Genomic DNA, 25,396 nt, shown 5'->3' on the forward strand with positions numbered 1-25,396 from the left:
TATGCCCTTTAGGGACTTCCCTGGTAGTCCAGAAGCTAAGAGTCCAAGCTTCCAATGCAGGAGGCCCAGGTTTGATCCCTGGTCAGGGAACTAGATCCCACATGCTGTAACCAAGACTGACACAGCCAAATAAATAAATAAAAATAAATCTTAAAAATGTCCCCTTTACACTCCAAACCAGATACCAGTCCTCTCATTCCCACATCATGAGTCTGCCCCTACATCCCTGGACACATACACACATAGTTTCACTCACTCATATGAGTCATACACCATTATCTGTCCCCTGCTCTCCTAGCTTATATCCTGTCATATAAATTAGTGGTCCACAATTGCTTCAGACTTTACCAACCAAATGAAAATATATCTTTCATCTCAGTCTCTCCTCTCAGCTTTGTGACCTTCCCAGTTACCCCTCTGTGACCTTAACTTTTCTCCCATTAGCAGAGGGCTGGGGTAGAAACACAGGACTGTCAATTCCAAGAAGCTGGATTTCATACCCTGCTGGCTGCTGCCTTCTGAATCTTCATGGAATGATCAGGACCTAATGCATCCTTATATATTTGGTTGTCATTCTTAGGAAGTGACAGCTGAGGAGAATCCCTGGGACGGGAGCTCCTGACACCTTATCTCCCCACAGCCTTAATTGCTCTTTTCACACTGGTATCCTCAACCCTGCCACCAGCACTTGGGTCCGGCACAGCCTCACCATCTGCTCATGTGACACCAACATTATGGCCACCCTCCAGGCCTCCCTAGCTGAGGCTGGAGAAGGCAGCGCAGACAGCAAGGGTGCCAGCTGGCACGAGTGACACAAACCTAGACAGTGATGACTGTGGCCCAGGATAGGGAGGAGGAAGAGAGGATGCTGACAGCTAATTGTGTGTCATCCATGCTGTGAGTGTGCCCATGGAAGCAGAATCAATGTGCTTCTCCTGTTCCTGCACTTCTTTTTAATACATGGTCATGAGAGAAAGCTGGATTCCCTGGTGGCTCAGACGGTAAAGATCTGCCTACAATGTGGGAGACCTGGGTTCGATCCCTAGGTCAGGAAGATCCCCTGGAGAAGTATTCTTGCCTGGAAAATCCCATGGATGGAGGAGCCTCGTAGGCTACAGTCCATGGGGTCACAAAGAGTCAGACATGACTGAGTGACTTCATTTTCACTTTCTTTCACAAGAGAACGTTCAATAGAAAAGAAGCCTGTGCTCATGGTAAAGAATCTGCCTGCAATGCAGGAGATCTGGGTTTGATCTCTGGGTTGGGAAGATCCCCTGGAGGAGGGCATGGCAAACCACTCCAATATCCTTGCCTGGGGAAACCCATAGACAAAGGAACCTGGCAGGCTACAGTCCATAGGGTTGCACAGAGTCAGACATGACTGAAGTGACCTAACATGCACACACATACATTATATATGTATAATGTATATGTATAATAATGTATACATATATGTGTATATATATGTATGGTTATATATATATATATACACAAATATACATATAGGTCATTTGTATATAGACCATATATATATATGTATACACACACACACACACACACAATTTTGCTATCATTTACTTCCCTTTACCTTTTTCTCTTTTAAATGGAAGTGGTAGCACAAATGCACCTAATAAAATATAATATTCCTCCTCAATAGAGGAAGCTAGATGCAATTTATTTATTTTTGTTTTATCGAAAAGCCCCCATTGATCTGCCTGTTCTCCAAGCACATTTCTCCTAAGGACTAATGAAGCTGAGAGAGAGAAAATGTGTTTCCTGCCACATGGATAAGATAAACAGAAATCAAATCATGCCTGTACAGAAAACAGCAACAGTGGCAGAGCCCCCAAACTGTTGGAATCCTAGTGTTAGCTCCAAAACATTCAGGTCAGCTTGCTAGCTTTTTTCCCATCCAGTCAATCCAACTGAGCAGTGCAATAAAAGAGAAATGGAAACATCATGGCCTTGACTTTATAAACTAGCTGCCAGCAAGAGCACCATTCAGTGGGACAGCTTGGGAGCACCTATTTCTCATTCTTATAGGAAACATCTGTATCCAAGTTTGTGTTAAAGAGGAAAGAAATAAAATGCTTGAAACATTAGAGATGGTGGCAGGAGCACTGGTTATTTACACATGCCAGTAAACAACTTCAGGCACCAAGAAACACTCACAAATCTAGAGATTACTGGATGGTCAGAAGTTGTGACAGAAAGTCCACTGGGGAGGAAGGTAGCAAATGTCAGATAATGGAATATAATCCTTGTAGAGCCAGAAACAAGCTGTGTGCGAGAGTGATTGGAAAGTACGATTTGGAGCCTACAGACCCTTATAGCCGGAGAAGGCAATGGCACCCCACTCCAGCACTCTTGCCTGGAAAATCCCATGGACGAAGGAGCCTGGTAGGTTGCAGTCCATGGGGTCGCTAGGAGTAGGACACGACTGAGCAACTTCACTTTCACTTTTCACTCTCATGCATTGGAGAAGGAAATGGCAACCCACTCCAGTGTTCTTGCCTGGAGAATCCCAGGGACGGGGGAGCCTGGTGGGCTGACGTCTATGGGGTCCCACAGAGTCGGACACGACTGAAGTGACTCAGCAGCAGTAGCAGCAGCAGCAGCAGACCTTTATAGCAGGATGGTTAGGAGTTTGTACTTTGAACTCAGTGCAGCCAGAGATAATTCAAGGCTCCTGAACCAAAGAGGAAAGGCATTGAGTTAGAGAAAATGGAAAACTGGGGAAGATTCTTAACCCAAATGACCCTTAAAGACAATGAGGAGGAGGAATCGCAGAGCTTACTTTCCAGAAGCAGAGACTGCGCCTGGTGTGAAAGAGTGGGTAGAGTGCGAGGCTCTGCTCTGGTGTTGTAGCGAAAGAAATGGACATGAACGTGGATAAAGATGACAAACAGTGCCTCTCTGCATGAGAGCTGAGCCACCCTGCCTCCCCCATAACCTGTATAGGAGGTGATTTCCACTCCATGACAGGTGTTTTGCCCCCCTGGAGATCAGAAAATGTGGGTTTCTTGTCCTGGGTCTAACACTAACTAGCTATGTGACCTTGGGCTAGTCACTCCAGGGCTGGAATAAAAACTGGAGACTAAACCCTCAAAGATTATACTTCTTCCTCCCTGCCCCTTATGTACTTCCACACATAAACAATTTTTAAGCCATAAAAGACACACTACCAAGTTCTAATTTCTCCCAAAATGATTACTTTGATACTTTTAAACAAATCAACATGTTAAAATACTTTTTCTCCATTTCAGTTTCCTAGCTTTGCTGATTGTCAACGTAAGCACGTGTTTGGTTTACTTATTGGATAATCCAGCAGTAGTTAGTTCTCCTTGCTGGGCCTCTGTTTTCTCATCTATGCAATAAAGGTTTCAGATGGGAAAACTTACAAGGTCTTTTCCAGCTTAATTTTCCATAATTTTATCATCTCAAAGACCTCTTTTCTGTCTACCTTTATCACCATCTCATCTTACCATTTTGGTGTTTCTATTGTGAATGAGGAAAATAATGGTGTTTCCATACTCCCCCAACTCCTCACACCTATTAGAGGCTTCATCTAAACCTCCATGAGTATCTGGGACATGTCTGAGCTAAACAAAAGGATAAAACTGTGCCCCTTTTTGTGTCCAAACCTTATGAAGTACATATAGAATAAGATGTCATCATCAGCAAAGCCCTTTATTGACTGGTAGAAAACCTTTATTAAAGGTAGAAAGCCTTACCTTTATTTTTGGAATAAAGGTAATATCTTTTTGGAAAAGGATAAGCGTTATGACCGATATAGGATACCTGTACGATGTTCTTATCCATGCCATTAATTTAGGGTGTGGTTCTGAAAATTTCCCTTAACCTTTCTAGGCTTTAGCTTTCCTGATCATTCATTCATTTGCGCATTCGTTCATCATTTACCTGCCTCTAATACTTTATAATAAGGTAAGTTTATCTCTAATATTTTCTGAAATTTTCCATGAGCAGATCTCATGCTACATCTGGCCAATTCACATGCCACTGTCCTTTGACTTTTCACCTCTGTCCTGAATGGCAGCATCGCCTTGGTTCCCACACATCCTCTGGGAAGGGCGGGGGGTGGGGGGCAGCAGAAGCTGGGTCTCTCTACAAGCAATGCTGTGGTCTGCTTCTCAGATGGGAGCTGTTCTTATTTGCTGGAAGGTTTATATAACAGATGTTACAAGGCAGTCAAGTAAGCACACACTCCCTGAGCCCGGCGCACGTGGAGCCAGACACGCAGACACTGCCAGTACCAGTACAAGGAGAGCTGCCGGGTGATGGAGGGAGTATGCTCTGAGGGGCGGGCACAGCTCCGAAGCCCTGCTAATGTCTCTGTGTGGCCATGCTGTATTTTCAGCTTGTCATCATGGCTGGGACAGTGCTGCTTGCCTACTACTTCGAATGCACTGACACTTTTCAGGTGCATATCCAAGGATTCTTCTGTCAGGACGGAGACTTAATGAAGCCTTACCCGGGGACAGAGGAGGAAAGCTTCATCACCCCTCTGCTGCTCTACTGTGTGCTGGCGGCCACCCCAACTGCTATTGTAAGTACAGAAAGAGATCTCCCTCTTTCCTGTTGGGTCCTAAACAACATTTTCTGTCTGCCTTTCTCCTCTTTCCTCTCTTCCTGGGCATACAGCAGCAGCCTTATTAGATGTGTCCTTTTCCAGTCCAAACAGAGTGAGTAGAGCCCTGCATAAAATCTCATCTAAGTAGGCCTTGTCTTTTACAGGTGGCTTTTGCTTTTCAGTGCCTGAATTGAAATATATATAATTTTTAAAGTATGTCTGAATATGTAAGTCAATAGTCATGAGTGGCTGTCATGTTAAGTATAGCATTTGTGCTCTTGAAAAAAACACAAGTATGGTGTGCGTTGTGTGTATTCAGAAGAGGTTGTGAATGTAAACGCTGGCCTTGATATAAAGATTCACGTCAGATTGGAACAGAATCCCCCACAGCCTGCATCTCCTGTTCTTCTGACTGAACTTCCAGAGAGGCCGGAGATGAGAGAAATCACTTGACCTGATTTGCTGTGATTTATTCTGGGCAGCTCTGGCTCTGCTCACATTGCATGACATTCAATTAAGTTGCAACTTGACCTTCATTGATTGCACTCTTCTCTCTCATAAGGGGGAAAAAAAAAATTGGCCCAATAGTCCTCTAGGGAGACTATTTCAAAAGCATAAAACTCACAGATCTGTATTGTCTAGTAAAGTGATCTAACACTTAGACATCTTAATTTTAACTTAAAAAATGACTTTGTATTTTAAAATAAACGTTTCTTTGTACATGCTATGGGGTCAGATTAGTTGGGATGTGACCTCAGTTATCATTTGCCCCTTTTTTCTTCCAAAGCTTCCTCCCCCTCAACTCTCCCCTCCTCTCCTACCCTTTCTCCCTCATCCCCCACTCCCATCTCTTTGGGACAATAATAAAAATAGCCACTGGCATGCAGAGGAGTGTACTGATTACTCAGATGTTCAGTTCAAGTCTAGTTTTCTGTACAAATGTTTCCCTTGCTTTAAGATGAGACATGGAATCGAATTTAGAGGAGAATATGCACATAATGAGTACTTCAAGTTCATTTTTATCATTAATTCTAGGCTTGACAAGCTCCCCCTTAAATGATAAAGCTGCAGTAGGAATTAAGATCAGCTGTGATAAAACATGGTCTCTCATGGTGGTGAAAAACACAAGCTTTGCAGTCCAACCTACAGGACATCCTGTCTGTGTGACTCCGGGCAAGTCACTGTCCTGTTCCCTCCCACTCTGCCCCCTCAAAGTGGGGATAATGTGACTGCCTAGTTCACAGAGTTATCAAGACTTAAGATGCTTCGTACAAATACTTGGCATAGTGTCTAGCATGCACTAACTGGTTAGAAGTAGGGGAAACAAAGAAAAACTGGAAACTGATCTTCACCTTCTTCAGGATCACAGATGAACTTCCTCTCCCTGCAGAGGAGACTCCACTGAGACCCTAGTGACACCTCCTGTTTAGCAATTTCACTGAGGCCCTGGTGACATCTCCTGTTTAGAGATTCCACTGAGACCCTAGTGACACCCCCTGTTTAGAGTGATAGGGGATGTGCCCCTCTTAACTTTCCTTTCTCACCAGCCCAAGAACTACGAGAAAGCATAAAAGACCCACTTCCAGGCATCTCAAAAGAAGATACAATTCGCTCCCCAGGTAAAGCCTAGAGGCCACATTGGGTTCTATCTGGAATGACTTAATGGTGGCTCTACCCAGAGGCACTGGGCTTAGCTGGAATCAGGTCCTGGTTCCTTCCTGTCCCATGAACATACCATTTTCTCATGTTCTCAGACTAAAATCCCTGAGAGATCCATTGACTTACTAACATTTACCTATCTTCTTGCTAGTCCCAGGAAATAGCATTACCTGGGGTCTCCTGCAATTACTTTTTGTAATTATAGAGACATTTTTCCTTTAAAAAAAGAAAGAGAAAAACTGAGGAAAGCAAAGGAAGCAGATCAATAAAAATTATGAACAAATCAATGAATCAGAAAACAATAGGATTGATAACTAAAATGTACAATCCCCTTGTTCTAACAGAAGAAAGACAGAAGTAAAAAAAAGAAAAAAATACATAAGCAAAAATATATAAATGTTTAAAAGTCTGTACTATAGTTTTGTTAAAATTGTAGATTCAGGTCTTTGCCAATACATGCTTACCTCTCAATAAAACTGATAACATTCTATGAAAATATAACTTCTTAACAATGCCTTTAATAGAAGTAGAAAATTGAATAGATAACAATAGAGAAAATTTTAAACTGTCTAAAATTTATCTCATATCATTGAAGACACATAACTATTATATAAATTCCTTCAAAATTTCAAGGCATAAAAAATCAGTAACTATAAAACTGTTCCAGAGCCTTAAAATAAGCGGAAAGCTTTTCAATGCACATTATAAAGCAAGAAAAATAGGGATTTCAAACACTTAGAAAGTCTATATACACATCCACAAAAGCATTAGGAATGTTAATTGCAAGCAGATGGAAGAGGACTGATAAATTTGTCTACCTGAAAAATAAGCGTTTCTACCAAAATTAAAAGTACATAAAGACCGCAAAAATATTTGCAGAATACGAGACTCCCATGTAAATATTCTTACTACTTAAAAAGATGAGTTTCCCAAAATAAAAATGGGTAAGTACAAAAATAGGACAATTAAGGACAAAAATAGACAATTAACAAAATAAATTGTATGCACATAAACATTTCTAAACTCATGAATTATCACAGGAAAGTAGTTTTTTATAGTCCAGAATTTTCCCCATGTAAAATTGGCAAGTGCTTTAAAGAAGTATAACCTGTGTTGTTAAAGGTACAGATACTTTCATACAATTTGAGTCAAAATGTAAACTGAGGGGCTTCCCTGGTAGCTCAGTGGTGGGGAATCCACCTGCCAATGTAGGCGACACTGGTTTCATGCCTGATCCGGGAAGATACCACACACCATGGAGCAGCGAGGCCCTTGCGCCACCATCATTGAGCCTGCGCTCTAGAGCCCAGGAGCCACCGCTTCTGAGCCCAGGTACCCTAGAGCCATGCTACACAACAAGAGCAGCCTCTGCAATGAGAATTCCATGCACCACAACAAAGAGTAGTTCCCCACAACTAGAGAAAGTCTGTGCAAAGCAATGAAGACCCAGTGCAGCCAAAAATAAATAAATAATATATTTAAAGAAACTGGCCATTAAAAAAATGTAAACTGACATTTTCTTTTTGAAGGGCAGCTGGTCAAAGATGTACTAAGAGTTTTATAAACTTTGAACCCATTAATTCCATTCCTTGAATTTATGTTAAGGAGATAACCAGAGTAGGGATGTTCAGTCAGCTTTAAGAGTAGGATACTTGGTGGTAGCTAAATACACAGAACTAGAGGATTGTCCAAACTCATTATGAGGCCGTGATATTTCTGAAACACCTCTAAGAGAAATGAAGCATGCTTCTGATTTAATGAAGAGATTTTTATGAGGGCTAAAAAATTGTATCTAGTATCAGAGGTAAAAACTTTTTCCCTTCTATAAGAGAATATGAGATTCTCTTAGTTTTCTAGCTCCGTTTCTCCAGAAAAAGAGGGTATGTATCAGCTATGTTGCTAGGCAGAATTAACCCCTGATTGGTGAATTGCCCCTGGACTCAGAGAACTGAGATTACCCAAGATGGTGCCATGCTATGATTTCCCAGTGCAAGTGACTCTGGAAACTTGGAAGCTATGTCTGTGGAACTGCTGCACCATTTATTGGCTCTGATGGGACACGAGAAGTCTTGTAAGCCAAGGTAGCTCCTGCATCCTCTGATGTGTCTATGGTCTCCTTGCACCTGAGCTGCACTGGCTCACTGCAAGGAAACAGGATGAAGAGGAGCAAGTGATGCTACCCAGTTGGCAAGCTCTAGTTCCTCCCAAGTGGACCAGTGCCAAATGAGACATGTGGTTGTCTGTGGCTCTGAATATTTAACAGACCCTAAGAAGACACTGTATGTGTGTTACAAGTATAGTCCCAAATTTATAATTATACATAAAAAAACTGGCAAGAAACTAAAATGTACAGCTATTATCTCTGAGTGCTAATGGAACAGTTATTTTTTTCTTCTGTTATACAATTAAATTCTACATCAATGCGGTATTTTCAAACTGAAAGATATTTTTAAAACATTCTGATTCTTCTGGCATAATTATGAAATGACCAATCTTTAGTAAGATTTAAACAGCAATTCTAATAAACAAAAACACATATGACCAAAAAAACAAAAATAAAACAACTTTATGAGGAATTTCTCTTCTCTCTGGGCAAAAATGATAGATTTCATTCTAAGATTTTCAGCTGAAATTCTTTTCAAACCATGAATTCTGATCATATTCCTTTTCCCCCAAATGATATGAACATGTGGTCAAATGCTGTGATGGAAAGCCAACGGAGTATGGCCACTGGACAGTGAATTGAATTTTAAGGATCTAGAGTTCTACTCTCGTTTTCAAGTATGGAGCTCTGATTTGGACATTCCATTCCTTTTCTTCTTGGGGAGAAAAGTGTGACCAATAATGATGGTGGGCCTTCAAAGATAGTTGCCGAGGAATATTCCATAAATGAAGATGGCAAGAATAACTCCTTTTAATTTTCTTGTATTCTGCAGTCCTTGCCTAATTTATCCTCATAGCATACTGGAGAAATAGAAAAGAGATATCTCAAAGAGCATAGAGAAAGTGTATGGTCCAGTTTCCTTCCTTTTTGACTCTGTGAGTTCATTTAGGAAGACAGTCATTAGCTATGTTACTTGTGACTCAGCTATGTTAAATGATTTGCTGAAGGCTGCAGCTAGTTCTCTATGTGACTGGACAGTAACCCACCCATTTGGTTCTATTTTTATTTTCCTCTCAAATGAGGAGCATTGCTAGGACCCGGCACTGATTACAGCTGATGGGTTAATGGCAGAGAGTCCAGTGGCCTTGAAACCCTGCTGTGGTGCTTGATCTTCCCCCGAAACCTGAAAATAAGTGAGCAGCTGCAGGACAGAGAGTGGACCTCTCCTGATGCTCAGGGACATCTCCTGGGAGCAGGGAGCCGTATTCACTTCTGTCCCTCTTGGAGAGGTACGGCATATCTGAGAGCAGTCTGTATCAGGCCACCTGAACACAGATCCCAAGTGCCGAACTCAGCACACCCCTACCCCCCGAGTGTGCATCCTTCATCCTCATGCTGCAGAGTCACCCTGTCTCAGGTCTGCTCTGTCAAGAGAAGGAGGGATGTCAGTTATGGCTTTCCATCCCAGTAATTGTGTAACCTCTGATAAGGCCTGTTCCCTTTGTGGGTTGGATTTCTCATCTGTAAAAGGTAGGCTTGGGCTAAATGATCTCCAAGGTCTTTCTGGTTCTAATACTCCTTAAGAGCTGAACCTTATAATTGGAAGGCTCCAAATGTCAGATTCCCAACTCCTTAGTCTCTCTTGACTTTCTTTCTGGAGTTTAATTTGTGCCTGGCCAAGGGTTACACAGAATGGCACAGCCTGTGTGTGTTTGTGTGTGTGTGTGTGCAGGGTTTCTCAGAATGGTACAGTATGTGTTTACTCCTTTTTAAGCCATTTCCTATTTTCCCTGGAGTAGAAAGAAGGCAGGGCTACTCTGGTGACTCAGTGGTAAAGAGTCCTCCTGCCAATGCAGGAGACATGGGTTCAAATCCTAGGTCGAGAAGATCTGCTGGAGAAGGAAATGACAACCCACTCCACAGTATTCTTGCTTGGGGAATGCTGGACAGAGGAACCTGGTGGGCTACAGTTCATGGGATCACAAAAGAGTCGGACATGACTTAGAGACTAAACAACAAATGATAACAACAAAGAAAGAAGGCAGGACTCCTCAGGGGTGACATGTGACACAAACTAATGGCAGTTCTCTAAGAAGGCACCTCAACCTGGACTCATCCGTGGTGTTCTGTGTATTCTGTGGTTGATGTGCTAGAGGACAAGCTAACGCCCTGCACTGCCGTATGTCTCTGAGGATGGGCGCTAATTGCAGGGATGCACAAGAAAAGGCACGAGGGAAAGGACTCTGCTGTGGGTTTGATCTGTCACTTCCTATTTCTCCTTCTGTGCTTCGCTGTCAGAAAGGATCAGCATCATGTGGAGGCAAGGCCACATGGGAGCAACCATGCAGGGACTTAGGAAAGGTTAGAGCTTGGAGTATTTATTGTGTCCAGAACCATTTAGCCAAAAGTGTTGGCCCAGGCTTCCAGGAAATCTGCAGGGTGTGTTCTGACCAACGTGGAAACCCTGGCTCACAACTGCCTCAGGCCCCTTGAATAAACTCACAGACTCAAAGGCAGAGAGCCTTTTTGGATAAGAGGATTTAACTCGGTGGAGAATCTGATTTACCCATATTGTATCTCAGCCCCAGCTCCACAGGGCATGAGAAAATAGCTAGTAAACCTTTACTGGCCTCACAACAAAGTGACGGGAGTACTTAGAATTGAAACAGCAGAACGTCTGACGCCCAGCCCAGGAGAATCGACACAGCTCATGGTCTGCATGCAAGCGTGCACATGAGCATACATGCACAAGACTCTGCGAGAATTTCCTAGGAAAGGAAGACACAAGCGTCATTTGATAGAAAGGCCCAATCTAGAGGAAACTGTGACTCTTTATTTGGGGGGTTTCTAGGCCAGAAGCTCTGAGAGTGAATACAAAAGCTCAAAGCACAGCATGGATCAGAGAGTGGGCCCTGGGTAAAGGCACATCTGCTGCCTGGCTGATGAGGACCGCAGCTGCAGCAGCAGAGGAGACAGGGTCGGCGCCTGAGTGCCTTGTCATCTGCCTCTTCCCAGCTCTGAACAGCCTCAGCTATTGAAACCCCTTTTAATACTTCATCATTCACACCTTTTTCCTTTTGTACGTCATCACATGATTTCCTTTTTTTTTTTTCTTAATAAGAAGCCGGTGCTGTTTTTTCATTTTATTTTGGCCCAACAATGCAACATGTGGGATCCTAGTTCCCTGACTAGGGATCGAACCCATGTTCCCTGCAGTGGAAACGTGAAGTCTGAACCACTGAACCACCAGGGAAGTCCCTGTATTTATTTATCTCTACTGTGAATACATTTTCTTTATTGCAAATGTACTTAATCATTACAATTTACATTCCCCCCCCCCCCCCCCGGGAAAGAGTTATAAATATCCTCATTAACTGCTGTGGATTTTTTCAAAACCTTGAAGAAGAATATCCATTTCCCTATTTACTATCCATGTGATGGATGAGTGCTCCAAATTCCTTTATGGACTGTTTTTTACCTGACATCATCTGACAGCGAGATGTCCTTACACCTTTGAGATGTTCCTTACCACCTTTACAATGCTTCTTTTAATGACTGATGATTAGATGATTGTGTTAGGAGTTTTGATAATTTGTTTCTTGAAAAGACTCTCATTTGCCTAAAATTATGTGATGATGAGTTTACTTGGTGATCACAATGCATTTTACTTTTTACTGAGAGCAGTATTTTAGCTAAATCATTTTAAATTCCCATTTCTCTTATATCCACTGTTCAGAAAGGGGAAAAAAAAAAGTTCAAGAGAACACCCTGCTTTGGCAAGGTAGTGTGCCACCTTGGTGCTACACTTCATAGCAAGTGTCGATTTCAGAGCCTTCTGAATGGGTAGGTGCTGCCCCTGGATTAAGACCAGTAAGTGAAAAGTGACAGGGAAAGGCACTCAGTCATGTCCAACTCATTGCAACCCCATGGACTATACAGTCCATGGAAATCTCTAGGCCGGAATACTGAAGTGGGTAGCCATTCCTTTCTCCAGGGGAATCTTCCCAACCCAGGGATCAAACCCAGGTCTCCCACATTCCAGGTGGATTCTTTACTAGCTGAGCCACACAGAAAGCAGTAATGACGACTCTCCAATCCACAAAACACTTATTATCTGAGTTGCTGGATAATTTCCAAAGCCATCATCCAAATAGCCTTGATTCTATCGAAGCCTTCAGCTTTGAAAGGCATAGAAATGTCTACAGCTGAATTCCTTTATTTACACTCAAGTGTGATAAAGCAGACGTCAAGAGGTCTTGAACCAAGCATAGCTCAGCGGGCCAGAAGACTAGAATCCTCTCTGCAGATCTGAGGTGTCACTGGTACTCATCAGGAAAGATTAAACAGAACATGAAGGTGCTGGGCAGCATGGTCGGTATGCTTAAAATCCCCTGGGTCACTTTTAAACAAGATCTACAGGAAAAACCCTGGGCCTCAGACAGTAAAGAATCTGCCTGCAATGCAGGAGACCCAGGTTCGATCCCTGGGCCTGGAAGATCCTCTGGAGAAGGGCATGGAAACCCACTCCAGTATTCTTGCCTGGACAATCTCATGGACAGAGGAAGCTGGTGATCTATCAGTCCATGGGGTCGCAAAGAGTCAGACACAACTGAGCGACTAACACGTGTGAATACACAACACACACAGCAAAAACCATGCCTGCCTTTCTCAGAAATGCTCGCGAGTAAAGAGGCCTCCCAAGGAGGATACTGGAAGCATCTACAACTCCTTGGGACTGAAAGCTCTGCAGCTACTTAGACACTGTTATTAAGAAGTGTGCAGAGAACCCTCTTCTCTTCCTCAGAGCATGCTACGTGCGCACCCAGGGAGGGGCTGCCAGCCTCTGCTGTCCTTTAGAAACACAGGTGACAGGTCTCAGGCAGTGTGATGACTCTGGAGGAGGCTGTGTCCACTTTGCTCCAAGGGAAGATTATTTCATGATGGCAAAGCCCTGTGGGGTTTGAAAAGTGAATGAAGGCTGGAGGGAGAATTACTGTTAGAAACTATGCTGGCCCTGGAGAGCTTAACCAACAGGAGACTGAAGCCCAATTATGTGATATCAGTTCCCTTAATCAGCCCTATCTTGTCAGTTTTTATCATAAAAACAAAGATCTTGGAAGAACAACTTAAAGGTCTCCTACAGAGCTCCCCAGCCTCCAGGATCTAATGCCTGATGATCTGAGGTGGAGCTGGTCTAATAGTAATAGAAATGAGGCACACGATAGATGCGATGCATTTGAGCCATCCTGAAACCGTTCCCCTTCCCCAGTCCATGGAAAAATCGTCTTCCACGAAACTGCTCCTTGGTGTTAAAAAAAAAAAAAAAAAAAAGGTTAGGGGCCACTGTAGTCTAACAGATGAGAGATTGACAGATAAGGAACCAGAGAGGTCAGCCAAGTGGTCCAAGACTGGACACCTGGTTAGGGGCAGGGCAGAGCTTGAATTATACCATGTTTCCTTAATCCAGGACAGTTTTTAAATCAATTTCCGCACACATTCTTGCCTAGAGCAACCAGTAAGTGAAAGCAACAAATACTCTTTGAGCTTCTCTAGATGCTTTTATATACATTTCTAATAATCAATAATTTTCTGATATAGTTATTACCCTCATGTTTAAAATCATGGAGAAAAAAAAAAGCTTGGAAAGGTTATCTGCCCAAAATTGCCCCTCAAGAAGGGAGGGAACTGAGATTTCAACTCCAGAGCCTACATTCAAGAAACAGGACTATGTGGGAGAAGGGGAGGGTGGGATGATATAAGGGACTAGTGTTGAAACATATATTACCATATGTAAAATAGATGACCAGTGCAGGGCACTCAAAGCTGCTGCTCCGGGACAACCCAGAGGGATCGGGTGGGAAGGGAGTTGGGAGGGGGGTTCAGGATGAGTGGATACATGTACACCCGTGGCTGAGTCATGTCAATGTATGGCAAAAACCACCAATATTGTAAAGTTATTAGCCTCCAACTAAAATAAATAAACTAATTTTTAAAAAAATAAAATCATAAACAAAAAAAAGAAACATCAATGACTTTGATATGCCAAGTATCAGAGCTACAAAACCTATATTCCAAAGGATCTCTAGATGTCTTTTGTGATAACAGCCACATGGAACATGCAGTGGATCCCCCTTACAACACTAAATGATAATATGTCTTCCAGTGACTTTTTCTTCAGACTTCATATTTTGCGATCTAGAACACTATCTTCTAAATATTTTGCATTTCCATGGGATTTTCCAGGCAAGAGTACTGGAGTGGGGTGCCATTGCCTTCTCCTATGACTTATCAGATCTCCTTAAAACATTGTAAAGACATGTATTCTGAAAGATTTCACCAAACTGATGTATTATATTCCAGGGTTATTTATTTGAAATTTGGGCTTCCATATTTGAAAGACAAATTTATCAAGAGTCACTATGAAGTCAGTCAGAAAGAGAAAGATAAATATATATTAACACATATGTATAGAATCTAGAAAGATAGTACTGATAATCCTATTTGCAGGGTATCAGAGGAGACATAGACATAACAGAATTTTGGACATAGTGGGGGAAGGAGAGGGTGGGATGATTTGAAAGAATAGCCTTGAGACATATACATTACCATGTGTAAAATAAATCAGATCAGATCAGATCAGTCGCTCAGTCGTATCCGACTCTTTGCGACCCCATGAATTGCAGCACGCCAGGCCTCCCTGTCCATCACCAACTCCCGGAGTTCACTCAGACTCACGTCCATCGAGTCGGTGATGCCATCCAGCCATCTCATCCTGTTGTCCCCTTCTCCTCCTGCCCCCAATCCCTCCCAGCATCAGAGTCTTTTCCAATGAGTCAACTCTTCGCATGAGGTGGCCAAAGTACTGGAGTTTCAGCTTTAGCATCATTTCTTCCAAAGAAATCCCAGGGCTGATCTCCTTCAGAATGGACTGGTTGGATCTCCTTGCAGGCCAAGGGACTCTCAAGAGTCTTCTCCAACACCACAGTTCAAAAGCATCAATTCTTCAGCGCTCAGCCTTCTTCACAGTCCAACTCTCACATCCATACATGACCACAGGAAAAACCATAGCCTTGACTAGAGGGACCTTTGTTGCCAAAGTAATGTCTCTGCTTTTGAATATGCTATCTAGGTTGGTCATAACTTTCCTTCCAAGGAGTAAGCATCTTTTAATTTCATGGCTGCAGTCACCATCTGTAGTGATTTTGGAGCCCAGAAAAATAAAGTCTGACACTGTTTCCACTGTTTCCCCATCTATTTCCCATGAACTGGTGGGACCGGATGCCATGATCTTCATTTTCTGAATGTTGAGCTTTAAGCCAACTTTTTCACTCTCCACTTTCACTTTCATCAAGAGGCTTTTGAGTTTCTCTTCACTTTCTGCCATAAGGGTGGTGTCATCAGCATATATGAGGTTATTGATATGTCTCCCGGCAATCTTGATTCCAGCTTGTGCTTCTCCCAGCCCAGTGTTTCTCATGATGTACTCTGCATATCAGTTAAATAAACAGGGTGACAATATACAGCCTTGATGTACTCCTTTTCCTATTTGGAACCAGTCTGTTGTTCCATGTCCAGTTCTAACTGTTGCTTCCTGACCTGCATACAGGTTTCTCAAGAGGCAGATCAGGTGGTCTGGTATTCCCATCTCTTGAAGAATTTTCCACAGTTTATTGGGATCCACACAGTCAAAGGGTTTGGCATAGTCAATAAAGCAGAAATAGATGCTTTTCTGGAACTCTCATGCTTTTTCTATGATCCAGCGGATGTTGGCAATTTGATCTCTGGTTCCTCTGCCTTTTCTAAAACCAGCTTGAACATCAGGAAGTTCACGGTTTACATATTGCTGAACCCTGGCTCGGAGAATTTTGAGCATTACTTTGCTAGCGTGTGAGATGAGTGCAATTGTGCGGTAGTTTGAGCATTTTTTGGCATTGCCTTTCTTTGGGATTGGAATGAAAACTGCCCTTTTCCAGTCCTGTGGCCACTGCTGAGTTTTCCAAATTTGCTGGCATATTGAGTGCAGCACTTTCACAGCATCATCTTTCAGGATTTGAAATAGCTCAACTGGAATTCCATCACCTCCACTAGCTTTGTTCGTAGTGATGCTTTCTAAGGCCCACTTGACTTCACATTCCAGGATGTCTGGCTCTAGGTGAGTGATCACACCATCGTGATTATCTGGGTCGTGAAGATCTTTTTTGTACAGTTCTTCTGTGTATTCTTGCCATCTCTTCTTAATATCTTCTGCTTCTGTTAGGTCCATACCATTTCTGTCCTTTATCGAGCTCATCTTTGCATGAAATGTTCCCTTGGTATCTCTGACTTCAGTCGGCGGGAGTTTGCTGTATGACGCAGGGAACCCAAGGCCAGTGCTGTGACAGTCGAGAGCGGTGGGACGGGGAGAGGCAGGAAGGGGATCAAGGAGGAGGGGACACATGTATAGCTAAGGCTGAGTTATGTTGATGTATGGAAGAAACCATCACAACATTGTAAAGTAATTATCCTCTAATTAAAATTTTAAAAAAGGAGTTCCTCACTAAAAGCATATGTATTGTTATCTAAAAGTTTTAGGTCACTTGTGATAGTAGGCGGCACAGCTGTGGGGGACGAGAGATGCACCAATGGAATTCACTTGCTTGTTCGTGGCCAGGTCTAGAGCTTGGCCTTGATCATTTCTCACCGGAGGGTATTCTCATTTGCTATGAGTGATAGCATGCTTGTTAGTCAACAATCTGAAAGACCGTAATAGGCAGGGCAGCCAGGGCTGAACACATGGAGAGTCCCACGTGTCCCGGCTGCTCTCTGAACAGAGTGGTGGATGGAGACAGAGTGTGCATGGCAGACAGACAGATGGAGGAACCCAGTCAGTGCCAGAACCAGAGTCATAAATCTGCCAGCGTGAGAGGTGGCTTCCAACATGGGCTGGTGGCCTGGCAGGGAAGCAGAATCTCGCCCTTCTCTCTCTCCAGAATCAGGCCTGTATGAGACGATAGGACCCAGCGGATGGAGAAACAGTATGCTGTGTGTGATCAGTGAAATGAACATCCACGCAGCTCATTCACTGGGATCTGAGAGCTGGATTGTTCCATCAGCAACCTTTATGTCCATCACAGTCTGAACTGAAAATCAGGACTGTTGTCCTACCTTTAACTTATAAAATGACCCCCTTCCTCTCTTTCTTCCTTCCTTCCTTTACATAAACAGATATAAGTTAGCATATATTCTAGTTCTGATTTTTTTTCTATTTCATACCTCAACTCTGATTTGAATATTGTTGATCAATAGTATCAATTCGTATACTGCTTATCCCTGCTGACACACGAGTCTTAGGACATTTTACTGATGGATTATTTGAGCCCCATACCCTTTCACATGGCAAGTTTTGTTTGGTGCACCTTGGAGTGATTTTGTTTAGATTTGTGTGTGTGTGTGTGTGTGTGTGTGTGTGTGCCTGTGTACACATATATGTGCATTTAAAAAAAAAACAATATGTTATGTGTAGATTTTCACTCACATTTTCTTGCTCTTTTGTCTCTTGTGTGAGTGTGTGTGCTCAATCACTCAGTCATGTCCAACTCTTTGTGACCCCATGGACTGTAGCTAGTAGGCTCCTCTGTCCATGGAATTTTCCCAACAGGAATACTGGAGTGGGTTTTGCCATTTCCTCCTCCAGGGGATCTTCCCAACCCAAGGATTGAACCTGAGTCTCCTGCATTGGCAGGAGGATTCTCCACTACTGAACCTCCTGGGAAGCTCCAGATGTCAGGATAGAGATCTGTATAATATGTTGTGGGAACAATGATAAGACAGGGTCTCCCTTTTCCTGAGGGGACCTGGCAAAGGTTTGGGGAGAGTCATGACATTTTCACTGAGTCTGGAAGGATAAATACTAAAAATTATTTTTCCTTCCTTATAGTCTCCCTCATTAAACCTGTATTCCAAAACATCTTCATTAATCTGATATGCTTAATTCATTTAACACTGAATAACAACTATGTGCCTTACACTGGGCTAGGCCCTAGGGACATAACCAGAATAAGATAGGCAGGACATCCTATAACAAGGAATAACAATGATAGTGTGTACTCATTTGTGATACGAATAGAAAGGAAAACATGAGGTAAGAGATTCATATACAACAAGAATGCTTAAGCTAAGCTCTGGGAGTAGAGAATGCACCCTCAAGGAAATGCTGTTTCATTACCCAACCATGCATGTATTTATCCCCATCTGTTCACTGAGATAAAGAACAGAATGCAGTGCCATTATTCCAGTGGGGACAAACAAAGCCTTGTGGCACCTCATTTTGAGAGAGAGAAGTCTAACGAGAAGAAAAGGGAAAGCTGAGTTCTTAAAGCTATTCAAATATTTTTACCTGAAGGAGCATTAATGCATTAATTCCAAAGGATGTCACAAAATATTCCTAGACATATGCAGACAGCACCTGCCAAGGTGATCCATGCTGTCCCACCGTTTGCCTGTCTGACCCTGAACGCAGTCTATTCCTGCCAACTTTTCATCCCATTCTGACTTGGCCATAGTTCTACTTCTACTACACCAATCTATCTTGTACTTTAATATCATCTTAGGTTTTCAGTGTTTAAAGCATATTGCATTTGTTTTGTTATCTGTGTCGTCAATATTCAACACAAATTCAACAAGTATTTTATTGGATCACTACTGAGTAAAAGTGTAGCATTTAAGAGAAAGGACTCTACAGACAGGTTTCCTGGCAAATTATTTCACCCCTCCATGCCTCAGGTGTCTTATCTGTACAATAGGATAACAGTGTCTACTTGCTTCAGATACTGTGTGGCCAAATCCCTGAGACTGTCGGGTTTCTCTCTAGATGAAGGGGGAAACATCTGTTTTAGAGGATTCCAGCTTTACAATTCTATCACTTAACTTCCACCATTCATGTGCCATTCATTATGTTAGCATTTTTATCCATCTAAATAGATATTCTATAATTAGAGGAGGAATGTAAGGCATAGAAAGTCTTAAAACATTGATGAAGTTTATCTAAAACCACAAGCACATGCATAGCAAAAGTGTGACAGTCAACTAATTTAGAGTAGGAGAATATCACTCAGGCAAACATGCTCAAGTAAGATTTTTCACGTAAATAATGGTAGTATTGCCACATAGTTCAGTTCAGTCACTCAGTTGTGTCTGACTCTTTGCAACCCCATGGACTGCAGCACGCAAGGCCTCCCTGTCCATCACCAACTCCCGGGGTTTATTCAAACTCATGTCCATTGAGTTGGTGATGCCATCCAACCATCTCATCCTCTGTCGTCCCCTTCTCCTCCTGCCTTCAATCTTTCCCAGCATCAGGGCCTTTTCCAATGAGTCAGCTCTTTGCATCAGGTGGCCAAAGTATTGGAGTTTCAGCTTCAACATCAATCCTTCCAATGAATATTCAGGACTGCTTTTCTTTAGGATGGACTAGTTGGATCTCCTTGCAGTCCAAGGGATTCTCAAGAGTCTTCTCCAACACCACAGTTCAAAAGCATCACGCTCAGCTTTCATTATAGTCCAACTCTCACATCCATACATGACTACTGGAAAAACCATAGCCTTGACTAGACAGACCTTTGCTGGCAAAGTAATGTCTCTGCTTTTTAATATGCTGTCTAGGTTGATCATAACTTTTCTTCCATGGAGTAAGTGTCTTTTAATTTCATGGCAGCAGTCACCATATGCAGTGATTTTGGAGCCCCAAAAAATAAAGTTTGTCACTGTTTCCACTGTTATTGCCACATAGTGAAATAACAATTTATTGTGATGTGTGCATATAATGCCCTGCTGGGCACATTGGCTATCCCAGTCACTCCTCATCACTGTAATACACACATTCAGTTTAAAATATTCAAGACCAGCTTGAGTGAGCTTGTTCATTGATTCTCTTATTTATTATTTCAACTTATGTTTTATATGACCTTAGAATTTAATATTATACCCGAAATCTACCTGAAATTATCAATTATTGCTTTCTCTAATTCTTTTAAAGAGTTGACTGCAAACTGCTATTTAACTCTCCATCTCTCCAACATAGTTTTTTAATACAATTGTAAAGCCTCAGAAGTTTTCAGTTTTTTTAAGCCACTGGTCTATCAGAAAGCTCTCCAACTTGATAATTCTTTAACATTCCTTCTCCAGATTTTTATTGGTGAGATATCCATGTATTTCATAAAGTCAACCAGAGAATCTCTGATTGCCCAGGAGAAAACAATTCTGACTGGAGAATGCTGTTACCTGAACCCCTTACTCCGAAGGATCATAAGATTCATAGGTGAGTACAAGGGCATGTTGTATAAGCCCTCACATATAGGTAAAACTTACTAAAGATGAACATACTTGATAAAATAACCTAAGCTATGGAAGCACCAACTTTAAAAGCAAGGGTTGTTTTAGAGTTTTTCTAGGAAGTGCAGAAATTGTGCCTGACCATGGTGCCAACTCACATTTTTCATCCTTAAAGTGAAGCAATACTTACTCAAGTGTTTAACAAAAAATTTCAACTTTTTTCCTACACTGTATCTGAGATTCCCTCAGGACATATATTTTAATATTGACTGGATATTGCCATATACCCTTTAGCTGATCAGGGAACACCAATAAAATGAACTTAGAAATAATCAAATTTCCTGAAAAAAAAAAATTTCCTACCTAGTAATTCTGTTATGCAGGGAATTTTTAAAAGTACGGGAAATCACATCCATCAGGTTCTTGAAAATCATACCTTTCCAAAGTTGGAAAACAAAGAGTTTTACTAGTGTTTATGACAAAGAATAATTAAGAAACTTTCTATATTCCTCCTTCTAGGACTTTTATAAAAATCCTGAGGGGATATGGATAATGATCACAGATATAGGAATGAATGTGTATATGGGTAAATGTGGGAATATAGATCTCACAGAGTTCCTACACAGTGAGTACTCAGTAAATGATTATTAGTGTTCTAATGAGATCCTGCAAATTGTCTACTGGCCAGGTGCTTGTGGGAGAGAAGATAAAACTCTAAACGTATCAACATGGTATTAACACAAGTCATGATACCATTTAGAACATAGAGAACTGACAGCTGAGAAAGTGAGGTCCAGAAGACACATGCTCTCAACTCCTTTGATTATTCTTAATCCTTTTCTTCCTAATGAAGAAACGGTTGAATTTCCTCAAGTCATGAGCAAAGGATCACAGCACAACCAAATGTGCGGTAAATTCATGCACCCCGACGGTCACTGCAGCACTGTTTATTAATATGATAGCCAAGACATGAAAACAACCTAAAGGTCCATCAGCAGAGCAACGGATAAAGACAATGTGGTACATATATACACGATGGAATATTACTCGGCCATTAAAAAGAGTGACATAATACCAGCAACATGGATGGACCTAGAGACTATCATACGAAGCCAGAAAGAGAAAGACAAATATCACTTACAAGTGGAATCTGAAATACAACACAAATGAAATACATATGAAACAAAAATAGACGTACAGATATAGAAAACAGACTTGTGGTTGCCAAGGTGGGGAGGGTGGAGGGAAAGACTGGGAGTTTGGAATTAGCAGATGCAAACTATTCTATATAGGATGGATAAACAACAAGGCCCTACTGTATAGCACAGGGAACTACAATATATTCAACATCCTGTGATAAACCATAATGGAAAAGAATATGAAAAGAATGTATATATGTGTATAACTGAGTCACTTTGCTATACAGCAGAAATTAAACAATAGTATAAATCAACTATACCTTAATAAAATTTAAAAACTATATGCAGTAACTTCCAACATTGGCATGGGAGCGAGGGAAGTAATAGAGTGGGAGGCCTAAGAAAACCTAAATTAAAAGAAGCAACCCTTAACATTCAAATAGTTTTCGGCATTTACTGATATTTGCAGAATCACCTGTGGGAATCTGCAGTAGGCTCATTGGGTTTACCCTGATCCATATGATGTCATCACTATCTATTATTCATTCCAAACAACAGTGTCTTTCAAAGACATTCAGAATTTGGTCACTTGTTACCAGAGTGACTTCAAGAAAAAAAGAGGAGAGGAAAGAATATTTATTATACAGAACACTGGACTAGACACTTTATAATTTCCGTGATCCACCCAACACCCTTTAAGGTAGATTATAGTTCTAACTGTGCAGACAAAGAAGCTGATATAAAATGGGATAAAGTCACTGTTCCCAAGGACTGTGAATGTGTGTGTAAGGCTAATAATACATGTATTGTGAGCATGAAAAATACTATGATGAAGAGCCTGATACCCAGTTTTTAATAGATGATGGTAATCATTTACTTTTAACTTTTCATTGCATGATTTTGCTTCCCATGGGTTCAGTTACTTACCATCGGCCATGATCCAAAAAGGCTCCAGAAATAATTCCTAAGTTTTAAATCACTCTCCATTCTAAGTATGCTGAAATCTTGCACCATCCTGCTCTGTCATGAATCTTCCCTCTGTCCAAAAGGTCCCACCTGTCTGTCAGTCACTTGGCGGCCCTCTGGTTATCACATTGACTATCATTATATCGCAGGGCTATGTTCAAGTAACTCTTACTGTACTTAATAATGGCCTCAAAGTGCAAGAGTAGTGATGCTGGCAATTTGGATATGCCAAAGAGAAGCCACAAAGTACTTTAAGTGAAAAGGTAAAGGTTCTCAATAAGAACAAGAATCATATGCTGAGGTTGAACCATAAGAACAGGTCCTTTGTTTGTGAAATTATGAAGGAAAAAGGAGTATATGCTAGTTCTGCTGTCACACCTCAAATTGCAAAAGTTACGGCCACCATATGTGGCAAATACTTACTTAAGACAGAAAAGGCATTACATGTGTACAGTAAGATAATCTGAGAAAGAGACACTATATTCACCTTTTATTACTGTAAATGTCATTACAATTGTTCTATTTTGTTATTAGTTGTTGTTAATATCTTAGTGTACCTAATTTATAAATTAAACTTTATTCTAGGTATGTATGTATCAGAAAAACATAGGATTTGGTATGATCCATGCTTTCAGGCATCTACTGGGGGTCTTGGAATATATCCCCGTGAATAAGGGGGACTACTGCAATTTGTGATCTCTTGGAGAGGAGGGACTATATCTTTCTTGCTTTGTATCAATAGCATATTGTAAAATGCCTGCCATATAGTAGGCTTTCCATAATTTTTCTGGAGGGGTAAAGAGCAAAACTAAACTGTGTTAAATCACAGATTTACCTAAAATTGCTTTCATAAATACTGATTCTTAAATATTCATTTGCCACCTGTTTAATTAACTTTTTACCTCTTAGCTTAGTTCTGGAAAATTAAGGTACATAAATAAGGCAATTTCTAAGAGAAATTCAAAAGTCTATTCTGACTTTTCATATAGGAGAGGGAGGGGTTTATCTTGAGATGGGTAACTTTGTCGTAGTATCTGTGGATTTTTTTTAATAAGAGAAAAAAAGCATACTACTTGAAATGAAGATCCTTTAAATGGAGATGTTTCCTTTTAAAAAATTAAAGTATAATAAGGTATTACCCAAAGTGTATTAGAAATATTATTGTAAATCGCTTAACAGTCTTTTTTTCTAGCCCAACAGCCTGCAAAATGTATACTATGCAATTGATATTAGAAAATGATAACTATTCCTGTAAGCTGAAATGGCATGACTTTACTCTTGCAGTTTATATAATTATTCTAGAACCTATTACAAATAGTGTTTCCTAACAAGTACAATCAGTTTCACATTGAGAAAATGGCCAATGAACTAGCAAAATATTTTTAAACAAAATAATGCTTTATTCTGTCACAGATGAGAAAAAAACTTGGGGTTCTAATACATTTCTAGTGAGAGTAAGTTGATATACCCTTTCTGCACAGCAGTTTGACAGTATATTTCAATAGCCTTAAAATAATCAACCTTTTTAACTCTAAAGTCTATTTTAAATAATCTGTCCTAAGGAAATAATTGGAAATGAAAATCAATTTTTACAAACTAAAATCATTTTTCATATTATAAATTAAAAATATCCAAAATATAACTTTTAAAAATAGTGCTACTATAAGGTACAATCTCAGAAAATTGTATTTTTTAACCAATTTTTAATGAAAGGGGAAAATTCATGATATAATGCCATGTGCAAAAAGTCAAGACACTAGGAACCTATGATTATTCTGAAATAAAAAGGATGCAACATGACATGTATATATCAGTCTCAAAGAATGGCAAGTCCTTTAATAGTGTTTGCTGTTGAAAGAAGAGCTAAAAGTAGCACCTTGGCTCTCAGATTCCCTGTCTTCTCTAGACTGTGTGATTGGGACTTGAACAGACAGCCCCTCACCCCACCCTACAGATCCAAATTAAATTTTAAGTGAGAAAATGGCAATGGCCAAGTCAAAGGAAAAACATTCAAATTAAGCCATCTTGTCCTATAGACAAATGCTAACTGTGTTGACCTTGATAGAAAAGATTGAATTCCTTTGATTCCCAAATCCAGCAATAAATTTTTTCCAGGGTCCTCATTATAAGGAAGACGAAACACCCTCACAGACATAGAAAACTTGTGGTTACCAAAGAGGAAATGTCTGTGAGTAACAGATACATACCACTATGTATAAAGTCAACCACAAGGATTTACTGTATAGCACAGGGAACTATATTCAATATCTTATAATAACCTATAACAGAAAAGAACCTGAAAATATATTATGTAACTGAAACACATTGCTGTACACCTAAAACTAATGCAATATGATAAATCTACTGTACTTCAACAAAAAGAAGTCTCCCAGGCTTTAGCTGTAAACCCTCATAGTTAACCTCTGTGAAAGTGAACTCGCTCAGTCGTGTCCGACTCTTTGCGACCCCATGGACTGCAGCCCACCAGGCCCCTCCGTTCTTGGGATTCTCCAGGCAAGAGTACTGGAGTGGCTTGCCATTTCCTTCTCCAGGGGATCTTCCCAACCCAGGGATCAAACCCAGGTCTCCTGCAATGCAGGCAGACGCTTTACCCTCTGAGCCACCAGG

The 25,396-nt window shown here is 41.1% G+C and overlaps 1 protein-coding gene and 1 long non-coding RNA gene across 2 annotated transcripts in view; one reads left to right on the forward strand and one right to left on the reverse strand.

Annotated features, from left to right (window-relative positions):
* PLPPR1 (phospholipid phosphatase related 1) overlaps window positions 1–25,396 on the forward strand; it is a 201,405-nt gene that overhangs the window by 142,790 nt on the left and 33,219 nt on the right. Inside the window, exons 4-5 of the mRNA XM_055579171.1 lie at window positions 4,379–4,567; window positions 20,517–20,649. Coding sequence (XP_055435146.1) covers window positions 4,379–4,567; window positions 20,517–20,649 — 322 coding nt within the window. The remainder of the gene's footprint in view (window positions 1–4,378; window positions 4,568–20,516; window positions 20,650–25,396) is intronic.
* On the reverse strand, window positions 1,634–22,842 carry LOC129650551 (uncharacterized). Its single transcript, XR_008713823.1, has 2 exons — window positions 22,730–22,842; window positions 1,634–2,689 (listed from the first exon to the last, which is right to left on the reverse strand). It is a non-coding gene; the product is annotated as an uncharacterized LOC129650551 (long non-coding RNA).

The sequence above is a fragment of the Bubalus kerabau genome, chromosome 4 (genome assembly GCF_029407905.1).
Source record: "Bubalus kerabau isolate K-KA32 ecotype Philippines breed swamp buffalo chromosome 4, PCC_UOA_SB_1v2, whole genome shotgun sequence".
Lineage (NCBI taxonomy): Eukaryota > Metazoa > Chordata > Mammalia > Artiodactyla > Bovidae > Bubalus > Bubalus kerabau.